At 44.2% G+C, this 12,097-nt stretch overlaps 1 protein-coding gene across 9 annotated transcripts in view; it reads right to left on the reverse strand.

The window, feature by feature from the left end:
* MAST3 (microtubule associated serine/threonine kinase 3) overlaps nt 1–12,097 on the reverse strand; it is a 228,411-nt gene that overhangs the window by 55,297 nt on the left and 161,017 nt on the right. For all 9 annotated transcript variants that reach the window (XM_073545045.1, XM_073545020.1, XM_073545037.1 and 6 more), the window contains 5 exons: nt 10,947–11,032; nt 10,540–10,748; nt 7,220–7,358; nt 3,168–3,300; nt 2,194–2,359 (listed from right to left, as the gene is read on the reverse strand). In XM_073545045.1, coding sequence (XP_073401146.1) covers nt 2,194–2,359; nt 3,168–3,300; nt 7,220–7,358; nt 10,540–10,748; nt 10,947–11,032 — 733 coding nt within the window. The remainder of the gene's footprint in view (nt 1–2,193; nt 2,360–3,167; nt 3,301–7,219; nt 7,359–10,539; nt 10,749–10,946; nt 11,033–12,097) is intronic.

Genomic DNA, 12,097 nt, shown 5'->3' on the forward strand with positions numbered 1-12,097 from the left:
AAATTAAACCTTACGATTGCATTTTAGCAGCTAGACAAGATACCAGAGATCTTTTCGACACCATCTGGGAACCTTGGATTACCTATACTGCCTAGTTTACATTACAAAGAACCCTTAGTCTCCATGACTGTCAGCACTTCTAAACCATCATATATACCTCAGAGTTTTAAGTGACACATACCGTGCGCACCTAAGCCCAATCTGATTCCCCCTTCCCTGTAAAGTCTCTACAGTATACTCCCTTTACAACTGCTTATTATTAGCTCTTGAGATTGACTCACTGTTACCGTTGACGATTTTTATTTTAAAATAATGATTGATAAAACTTTTAAAAATAAAAACTAGATGTAAAAGACGTTACTTATAATTTGCCAAAACCCCTTAAACCCAGAAGTACCAGAAAACCACCCCTAAACGAATGTTAAAACATTTTATGGGATGATTTTAAAGAAGACCTTTCGCCAAATAACAGGACGTAATAGCGAATGCAGAGCAACATTTTTTTTTTCAATCATTTTGCCTGTCTGTTGCAGAGATGTTAGCAAAGTATGTGGCACCTAATGAGTTAAAAAAAAAAAAAAAGTTATGTTTAAGTGGGTGTCAGACCCATTCGCTTTGGGTGTGTACTTCTTCCCCCTGTATGATACTGACCAATCTTAAGCAGGCAGCAACACTCAAAATGAAAAAAAGAACACGCCTCCAACATAGCTCAGAGCTTGTTTCTCAGTGTGTGCAATATTGCAGATCGGAAAAGGCATAACTTTTCTTTTAGTTAAGGGTGGAAGTAAATTTTGTCACCCCATATACAGTACATGTACTGGACTGCAAGTTCTCTTGGGTTTCATTTCTGGTACAGAATGTTCATACTAAATTGGCAACAAATCAGGCAAACATTAACGTAGTGTTATATTGAGGACAACGTAAGGCAGGGTGCCCATGATCGGGAACTAGCAGCACACGTTCGCTGCGTCCGAAATGCTGCCATCTATTGAACGCAGGTGAAGCCACATGTGCTCACTGAACCGTTGCGCATATTCATCGCGTCCAATACATTCTATTGGTGAAATTTCTTTTTTTTTCCACAAGAAAAACTGACATGTTGCTGTCTGGAGACACATGCTGCATGTCTGTCTCCACGGGTGATCTGCAGGCATCAGTGCGTACATAGTGGACACGGGATTTCTTGAAATCCCATCCACTATGCTGTAACATCTGGCCTCTGCATGTTGGATGCTGCATAAGTACACAGCCTCAAACCCACAGTAATTACTGATCGTGGGCACATGCTCTAAGTCTTAGGCCGGGGTCACACTAGCGAGTGCAATGCGAGAAACTCGCCTCAATACCCGGCACTGCCGCCGGCACTCAGACTAAAGCATTCAGCTGCACAGAAAGACATGCAGCTGCAAAGTCTGGCCCCAAGTGCTGGCGGCACTGCTGGGTACTGATACAGATTTGCGAAAGTTTCTTGCATTCACAAGTGTGTACCCGGCCTTAAAGGGGTTTTCCCAAGAACAAAGTTAATTTTAAAGTTGACTTTAAATCAATACACCTTGGAATAATTGCCCACTAGCAAAAGAGATTATACAGACAGGACAGCAGCCAATCCTTTGTGTGAGATAAAACATTTATAAAAACAGGACGGAAAATGCTTTAGCAAAAAAAAAAAAAAAATTATTTGCCATCAGATGCTGGAATGACTGTATACTCCTTTGATTCCTCCCCTGCCCAGGAGCTGTGGTATTATCAGACCATGTTCCTGCACGGTCAGACACAGCCATTACACAGCAGGGGCACATTTATAAGATTATCTCAGCACAGGAATTTTTTTTTTTTTTTTTTTTTTAAACATGTCCAATTATGGAACTTATTCCAAGAGCTTTGATTAAAATGAACTTTTTTCATAGGAAAACCTCTTTATTCTCACAATTCGATTCTCTTTTAGCATAGTAAAGTGGCAATTGCAAGATTTCCACCTCTTAATACTATTCAGTGACATTTAGAAACCCACTCCATGACTAGAAAGGGGTATTGACTACTTAACAGGAGGACAAAGGAAGGACGGGAGACGCTGCAGAACTAAGAGGGAAAGCAGCCACTAAAAGTGCATGGGAAAAAGGGAAAAGTGCAGCAATGCTACACATGGCAAAGTTCTACATGTTTTTAATGCACAATTACCAAAAATCAGCTTACCACTTATCACCTGTCCAAATAGCTCCTCTGGAGTGTCACCAAAGAATGGAACGCAGCCCACCAAAAATTCATAGAGGATGATGCCCATTGCCCACCAGTCCACAGGCTTTCCATACCCCTGCCGAAGGATTACTTCAGGAGCTATGTACTCAGGAGTCCCACACACCTAACCAAAAGCAATATACATTCAACCTAAACGATACATAATTCTTAAATGTAGGAGACAATGTTAGCTATGTAAAATATTGTTTGCAAATTTTCTTTTCTTTATAATTTACTTCAATATTTTTATTGAAGTGGTTGTCTGGGACTTTAACAGAGATGGCCTATCCTTAGGGTATGTCATGAACGTCAGATTAGTGGAGATAAAACACCCGGCTGATCAGCTGTTCCCTGTTGGGACGGGGGCTGGAACTGCACAGCATAGCTCTGTACATGAATTAGCAGCCCCTGCAGGGTACGGCACAGCCACCCAGTATCAATTTAAATAGGTGGCGGATGTGCAGTACCCTGCTGTGCAGCTCCATAACTGAACAGTTCTGACCGCCACTGAGACTGGGAACAGCTGATTGGCGGGGGGGGTATCGGGTGTTGCACCAACACGGATCAGACATTGATGAAAGATAGGCCATCACTGTTAGGCCAGGATCACACATGCGAGAAACTCAGATCTCGCATGTTAATACCCAGCACTGCCGCCGGCACTCAGGAGTGAAGTGTGAGGCTGCATGTATTGCTATGTGGCCGCACGCTCCAATCCGAGTGCCGGCGGCAGTGCCGGGTATTAACATGCGAGACTCGTCCAACTTTTTTGCATGTGTAATCCTGGCCTTAAAGTCCCAGACAACCCCTTTAAAGGTCAACATTCTCCATATAAACCATCTAGAAATGAATGGCAATAGGTCTAAATCCCAGTGATCATACAAAAGTCATGATCCACATGGCAGCTAGTGGACAATATAAAAATTACAAACCTGTTTGTCCAAAAACTCTCTGGTGTCTTTTTCGATATGGCCTTCATACAGATTAGTTGTCATGTTCATAAGACCAATTTTAGATAGTCCAAAATCTGTAAGCTTGATATGTCCAAGTGACGTAATCAGCAAACTGCAAGAACAACATTTATTCACAATTGTATAATGTCACTGTAATGCCAGTTCCAAATGAGAACGCTTGTTCAGGTATTATGCCTAATTACAAATCACATAGAAAGCCTAACAGCAAAGTTAAAGTGGAACTAAAGTTTTTTTTTTTTTTTTTTTATTAATATTTTTCAGCATGAAAGGTTCTGAACTTTCGCAAATCACTTTATTAGTGGATTTGTCTTCATTCAACAAGTCTTACTCTGAAGCCCGGCCTCAGCTTTCGCTTCGTAAGAGAATGCAAGTTTGAGCATATGGAGTTTTTTTTCTTTTGAGGACGGCAATAATGATGAATTTTAGGTCACATTCACACAACAGAATTTTACATCAGTGTAAGTCAAAACCAGGAGTGGGTGATAAATCCAGAAGTGGTGACCTGTTTCTATTACACTTCTCCTCTAATTGTTCCACTCCTGGTTTTGACTTACAGATACTGACCAAATACTGACCATGTGAACGTGGCCTAAGCAAAATACTGAGGAGGACACAGGTGCTGACTCTCTCACTGCCAGCATCAGTACACCAAATGAGTATGTTCGGATATTAAAGCAGCCGATGGCAGGAAAACAATGGGGAAAAGCCACAGGAATGAAGACACATCCAGGACAAAATTATTGAAGAAAAATAATAATGAACGACTACTCTAATTCCATAGAATGAGCGGTATTGCATTCTAAGAACGATAGTTTATTCACTATAGAAAAATAAATGTCGCAATAAAAACTTCACGGTGTCCTTTTTTGTCCCATGCTACCTGCCACGGCACAACTTTGTGGGTAACTGTTTGGGTCCTGTTGGCCATCATCTGGAGGTGGCTGTACCTCTTATTTAGGCCCTGTGCTTTGCACTCAGGACTTGATATTAAAGGGGTTGTCCAGGCTTTTCACATAATCAGTACATATCTGGTCTGCAGAATTATGACAATAAGTAATTTACTTTCTGTCACTAGTTTGCACGGTTTTCTAGATATTCTGAACAGAACGTCCAAGGGGGGGTGTTATGGCATTGAAATGAGAACTAGTCGTAACCTCCTACTCTACTCCAAACATGCCCTCTATAGCAACAACCCCACCCTCCATAGCTACAGGCCCTCCCCGACCACATGAAGAAGCCCTCATCTCATAGTAACAAATCCTCCCCCTCTAGCAGCCTCACTGCAGAGCGCAGCTGCTCCTCCCCCAGACACACATCGTCCTGTATTCTAGGACAGGCTGCTCCCATCAGTATTTGTGTCATTAGAGACACAGTGCTCACACATACACTGCACCAAATCTGCTGCTGTGTGAAGACATCAGTGACACAGAGCTGTCTCATTCACACAGCAGAGGCTTTGTCACACAGCAGATGACATCAGTGACTGCCATCCCCTGTGCAGATTAGAAGCTGCAGACCCCCATCACTGGCCATCACACAGTCTGTTCTCACTGCTGCCAGCAGCCTGGGACAGTGAGGGAAGGAATTACTGATAATGAGTTATGTATTGTAATCATGGAGTGGCCCAGAATACAGGACGATTTTCACTCCTCCTCACTAGTTTCACTTTCCATAGATAACTGTTCAGTGTGTGTCTGGGGGGGGAGCAGCTCTCTGCACTGAGGCTGCTGCCCTGCATATGTATTCAGCCCTGCAATTCTGCAGCCCTGATATGTACTGAGATTATGTGAAAAGCCCGGACAACCCCTTTAATAAGCACATGGACACTATATACTTGTGAGCTGCTTATATCAGTGAGGAATCCCCTGCACTTAACACTTTATTGTGACAATGTGTTGCTAGGTGTAGTTCTGTGTATATCACCTACCGTGTATACTCGTGTATAAGCCGACCCATATATAAGCCGACCCCCCTTATTTTGCCTCAAAAAACTGGTAAAACTTATTGACTCGTGTATAAGACTAGGGTGGAAAATGCAGCAGCTACTGCCTACTGGTAAATTTCAAAAATAAGAATAGATACCAATAAAAGTAAAATTAATTGAGACATGAGTAGGTTAAAGGTTTTTGAATATCCATATTGAATCAGGAGCCCCATATATTGCTCCATACAAAATACACCCCATATAATGCTACCCTATAGACTATGCCCCCATATGCTGCTGCCTCATAGACTATGCCCCCATATGCTGCTGCCTCATAGACTATGCCCCCATATGCTGCTGCCTCATAGACTATGCCCCCATATGCTGCTGCCTCATAGACTATGCCCCCATATGCTGCTGCCTCATAGACTATGCCCCCATATGCTGCTGCCTCATAGACTATGCCCCCATATGCTGCTGCCTCATAGACTATGCCCCCATATGCTGCTGCCTCATAGACTATGCCCCCATATGCTGCTGCCTCATAGACTATGCCCCCATATGCTGCTGCCTCATAGACTATGCCCCCATATGCTGCTGCCTCATAGACTATGCCCCCATATGCTGCTGCCTCATAGACTATGCCCCCATATGCTGCTGCCTCATAGACTATGCCCCCATATGCTGCTGCCTCAGACTATGCCCCCATATGCTGCTGCCTCATAGACTATGCCCCCATATGCTGCTGCCTCATAGACTATGCCCCCATATGCTGCTGCCTCATAGACTATGCCCCCATATGCTGCTGCCTCATAGACTATGCCCCCATATGCTGCTGCCTCATAGACTATGCCCCCATATGCTGCTGCCTCATAGACTATGCCCCCATATGCTGCTGCCTCATAGACTATGCCCCCATATGCTGCTGCCTCAGACTATGCCCCATATGCTGCTGCCTCATAGACTATGCCCCCATATGCTGCTCCATAGAATATGCCCCCATATGCTGCTATATAGAATATGCCCCCATATGCTGCTATATAGAATATGCCCCCATATGCTGCTCCATAGAATATGCCCCCATATGCTGCTCCATAGAATATGCCCCCATATGCTGCTCCATAGAATATGCCCCCATATGCTGCTCCATAGAATATGCCCCCATAAGATGCTCCATATATTATGCCCCCATATGTGGCTGCTGCAGAAAAAAAAAAAAAAAAAAAAAGCCACTCACCTCTCCTGCTCAGGACCCAGCACTTGAGATATTCACCTGTCCAGGTTCCATCGCTGCTCACCACTGTCTGCCGCTTTCTGTGTCAGCGACTGTTCAGCCAGCAGAGGGCACAACACGCACTAACCATGTCACCGCGCCCTCTGCTGCCTAAATGTCACAGACAGAGGACGCAGCAGAGAGCGGTGAACAGTGATGGACAGGGGGACAGGTGAATATCGCTATACTTACCCCCTCCTGGCGCGGTCTATGCAGCCCCCCCCTCTTCTCCATAGCCTCCCTTCCTGCCTTCAGCGGTCAAGTGATACCGCTCATTACACTCATGAATATGCGCATATTCATGAGGTTAAGGAGCAGTACCACGTGACCGCCAAAGGCAGGAAGGGAGACCGTATATATATTCGTTCATCTTGCCCCTTTTTTTTGCTTAAAAACCGAATGGTCTGCCATTCAGCTTTTCATGCCGATATTAGTAATCTAATGTCTAGATACTATTTTTAAATGCTTTTGGCACATGCTATAGCCTATTTTTCTGCTATTCTATTATCTGCTGTGTTTCACCAGGTCTCTCCATGTGTGACTAAAGGTAGAGACCTGTCGATCTAGCTGAACAGGCAAGCAAATGCCAGCACTTATGAGAAGAAAAAAAACAAACCACGCTTTAGGTTCCAGAGTGAAATTTGCAGACCCCGTCTCTGATTCATACTACCTGTCATTTGGGCAGCATGAGTTATGACAGGTACCGGTCCCCTTTAAGATTATTAAAAGAAACGCTTGCCTTCCATGAAACCACTTCTGTCTTATGTTGATACAAGATGCCGTTCTCAACAACAGAACCATAGAACTACTAACTTGTCAGGTTTGAGGTCTCTATGAACGATCCCATAATTGTGCAGATATTCCAAAGCCAGGACGGTTTCGGCAAAGTACATGCGACTCATGTCAACAGGAAGAGGCCCCATATTCTTCAGAAGTGTAGCACAGTCTCCACCTGAAAACAACAAACTTTAGGTGGAATTGCAAACAAAGAAGAAATACGCCAATATCAGGTATGTTTCACTGGATAATAAGTTTCCACTGCAAAAGTATAAACCAGATTGGAACCAGGGCTAGAAGCTGATGTGGGAGATACTCTATTAACGAGTAAATTAGTGGAAAGCGAAAATTACCTAGAATTTTGATCAAATTACTGATATTCAGCCAAAAGTGAATATTTACTTTAATGAAGAGAGAGAGTAGGTAACATCCATCTCCAAAATGTCTGATCCCAGGTGTTAGAGGCATGTTAGTTTCAGCTGACTTTAAAGGGACTGTCCGCACAGAATGTCTGTTGAAGCCAAGTACAGGTGCTATGTGCACCCTTGGTGTGGCCAACCATAAGGGCACCTTACGTACTTTCTAACTATCCACGTCTGCCTCTATAAAGCCAGGGGTGTCAATCAAAGAAGGTGGGGTAGAGACAGAGGGAAACCATGTAAGTGAGAAAGCATACTCAACTGTTGCACCACGCCAAGGGTGCACAGAGTATTGCCCCAAATTGCTCTGCACACTTTGACAAGATCAGAACATTTTATGAATTCAGCATTCCCATGTTCTTTTTTTCTTCATCACATATTGTGGCGAGTGAAACGGAGACAATGCTAACAGCTGCTTCATGTATATTTGTGCTTCTTCTGGCTACAAACTATCAAGTCTTATCCTGTCATTTTGATACAATCACAGTTTTCTCTGCAGCAAATCCTGCAGTGCCCAAATGCCGAGTCCTGCAATCACTTGCACAGAAAGCTGCTAATCAGGGGTTGCGAGACACAGCAGTTGACTAGGAGGCATGAGACACCTAGGCCAGTAGCGATAATATCCTACTGATAAATGTCCACTGATTTTTTTTTTTTTTTGAAACAGCAACATGGCCTAGTAAGGGACATCACTGGAATCAGGTTTTAAGCCCCTACATTATGATTCAGATTACCTAGCATGAATCTGCTGACCGATTCCATTTTAGTCATAGTCATCTAAATGACCACAATAATTGGAGTCCTTTTCTATGACAACCAGCAATATTTTAAAGGTTTTAATCTCTTTAGTGGTATTACTACACAATAAGATTTCCCTTAGATGTTACCATTTTTAACACATGATTAGATGTAATATTTACATAAATTACGAGTAGTGTTATGATTTAAGAAGGTTGCCTTTGTTTCTATGTATCATCTCAAGACAGCAGCGTAGGTAGCAAGGGGGCAGAGCGGACAGTCTGACTTGGAGGGGCCCATCCAAACCGACCGCTACCCATAACTATCAGTGTGCGCAGAACGCCAATAAAGTTAAACCGTGTGGCACAGCAAGGAGAAATGGTCTTCCTGCACTACTGCTCTGCATTCTGTAGGCCGCCACTTTAGGCCTGCAGAATTACAGGTCACAGTAGAGCAACGTGATTAAGTCATTGCACCGTGACACACAGGATGTCCGAGTACCGGCACGACAATGCGTCAGCCTGCCCGTGACCTGCCAATGTCTTCTTCTGGACTCACTGGGGTTTCTTTTTTATTTTAATATTGAGTGATGGCTATTGTGTGCAGGGGCTACTAAGGTGAACTACATAATTAGTGGGGGCTACTAAAGGGGCCCTCAAATAGTAGGGGCTACTAAGAAGATCATCAAATAGTAGGGGATATTAAGGGGACCATCATAAATAGTGAGGGCTACTAAGGGGACCCCTCATACATAGTGGAGGCTATTAACAGGGAGCCATCATAAACACAGTGGGGGCTAGGTGGGCAATCATAGTGTAAGGGCTACTAAGGGTGTCATGTCAGTGTGGGGCTACAAAAGAGGGTGTGATACAGAGAGGGGACTACTGAGAGAGCCATCATACAGTGCGGGAGCTAATGGGGGTGCATCATACAGTTTGGGGGTCATTATACTGTGCACTGAGAACATCACACTTCTAAGGCTGGTTTCACTTTAGCGCTTTTTAAGCGCACACACGGCCGGGGGTAGCTCCGCCCCCGAGCCGGCTCTCTGTCCGGCGTGCCCGCCCCTTGCTTGTAGCGCCGCCTCCTAGCGGACAGCGGCGCCTGCGATCGGCGCACCCTATCTTTAGCATAGGGTGCGCAGATCGTGCGCAGGCCGTGCGCTAGTTGCGCTTTGACCTGCGCTGCGCACTTTTGACGGTGCGCCGTGTGCGCCAAAATCCGAAAAGTTCGATTTTGGCGCGCACGGCGCACCGTCAAAAGTGCGCAGCGCAGGTCAAAGCGCAACTAGCGCACGGCCTGCGCACCCTATGCTAAAGATAGGGTGCGCCGATCGCAGGCGCCGCTGTCCGCTAGGAGGCGGCGCTACAAGCAAGGGGCGGGCACGCCGGGCAGAGAGCCGGCTTGGGGGCGGAGCTACCCCCAGCCGTGCGTGCGCTTAAAAAGCGCTAATGTGAAACCAGCCTTACAGGGTACCTGTGGACCCATCACACTGTAAATAGGGGAGCCGTGGAGACATTGTAGGGGAGCAGTACAGGGGGGAATAGGGACATCATTACATGTTAAGTGGGCACTAAAAGGCACACAGGGTATTGTGACTGTGAAAGGGGCACACACAGGGCATTACTACTTTTTAGGGAGCAAAATGTGGGCACTGTTTTCTAGGGTATTTGCACAGAGCATTAATATATTCTCGAGGGTTGTTTTACCATACAAGGGACACAAAGGAGGATGTAAGAAGCACAGTGGTGGGCATTATTATGGGGAACATGGTTATTGTGCCAAACAGCAGGTGCAGTAATAGGAACACATTTGGGCAGGTTGGGAATTGATGGGGATGGTGCTAGAAATCTAAGAAGCCAAATGTGTCTGATGTAGACTCTGCAGACGAGTTATAGATGGTGTTCAGATTTCTGCCTTTATCTTGCTGAAAAAAAATTATGTCTGGATTTAATGAACACTATCTTACAAAAACTTCTGAAAGAGTGGAATCTGTTATTAATTACCATGGGTGAGCAGTTCTAGCGTTTTCGATTGCTAAACTGTTAGAACTTATAAAATACTGTTAGAAGTTATAAAATCAAATACATTTTTACATTTTATATTACTTACTTCTAACAACACATCTCAATATCAGAAGAAAGGTAGTTGCATATAAATTAGAATAAGTTATAGGGTAGTGCACGCCTATACACTTACCCTCCACATACTCCATCACCATGCAAAGATGTCTTCGGGTTTCGAAAGAGCAGAACATGCTGACAACAAAGGGATTCTCAGCAAACGTTAATATGTCTCTTTCAACAAATACTTGCTGGATTTGGTTTCTTAGGATCAAATTTTGCTTGTTAATCTTCTTCATGGCGAAGCGTTGACGAGTCTCTTTGTGTCTGACAAGGTATACAGCACTACGAGGAGAACAAAACGGACAAAAAGTAAAGACATTTTCTTACACAAGCGTCCGGTTTTATCATAAAATGGTAAATGATAGTTTTCTAAGGTAACCACGAACATATGCCAGAATTTTTTTCTTTCTTGTCAAAGGAAGCGTTTAAATAATCTAGAGTAAAAGGTTTAAGAAAAACCACAGGCCTTCTATCACATACCCATAGGCGCCATTGCTGATCAACTTGGTAGTTTCAAAATCACTCTCTCCTGGTTTCTTTCTGGTCGGAGTACTTGTAATAGAAGTCTGAAATGTAAAATCAAAGCATTCATGCAAAATTAAAACAAATGATCAAACAGGTGGGTTATACATTTCAAAATCCCATCGCTAACATAAAAGTAGAGGCCGTAGATGCAGGTACCAAAAATGGGACTCCTCTAACTGAAAGGGAAGGTGCCATCAAAAAAAATTTTTTTTCAGCAATTGAAAACACTTTAAGGCTGTGTGCACACGCTGCGGATTTTGCTGCGGTTCCGCAGCGGTTTTGGCCGCTGCGGACCCGCAGCAGTTTTTGCTGCGGTGTACAGTACCATGATTCCCTATGGGAATAAAAAAACGCAATGCAGACGGTGCGGAATTTTCCACGCGGATTATCTGCGGTTTTCAATCCGCAGAAAGAATTGACATGTCAATTCTTTCTGCGGATTCCCCTGCGGTTTGCCATCTCCTCCATTGAGGAGATGAAAAACCGCAGGGCAAAACCGCAGAGCAATCCGCAGGTCTTTTGACCTGCGGTTTCACCTGCGGATTTTACAAAATCCGCGCGGATGAATCCGCACCGTGTGCACACAGCCTTTAGAATTAATGTTTACATTTTCTTAAAAAAATATTATCATTTGTTTATAATTTAGCAAAATAAGAAAAATAATTTTAAAAAGTTTGGCACTTCCACTTGTTAACACTAGGGGGAGCAGCTACTGAAATTTGACACAAAAACCTAGTGTACAACTAGCTCACATTGCAGCTCTGCAGTAATTATGGGCGAAGTCTGCTGACATGGGTGTGATGTCACTCCTCCCCCCCTCCTTCTGGGTGTTTGCTAAGGGAAATGAGAGGATGACGTCTAGGAACACAGTGATCAGCCATTTTGAAGGTGACAGAACAGTTATACTGACAAGCAGACAGTCACGGAGGATGGCAGGCAGAAAGGATTCTGAGAGCAGGGTGACAGCAGCACAGAGTATTTCAGGAGAGCAGTGTGCTGGTCTATGGGCGGCACAGAGGGAGATATATGGGGGAGGAGCAGGGAGACGACAGCACAGAGTATTTCAGGAGAGCAGTGTCACACAGTATAGAATTAGATACACGCCT

The sequence above is a fragment of the Dendrobates tinctorius genome, unplaced genomic scaffold (genome assembly GCF_039654945.1).
Source record: "Dendrobates tinctorius isolate UK_male_01 unplaced genomic scaffold, ASM3965494v1 ptg000011l, whole genome shotgun sequence".
In the NCBI taxonomy this organism is placed as follows: Eukaryota; Metazoa; Chordata; class Amphibia; order Anura; family Dendrobatidae; genus Dendrobates; species Dendrobates tinctorius.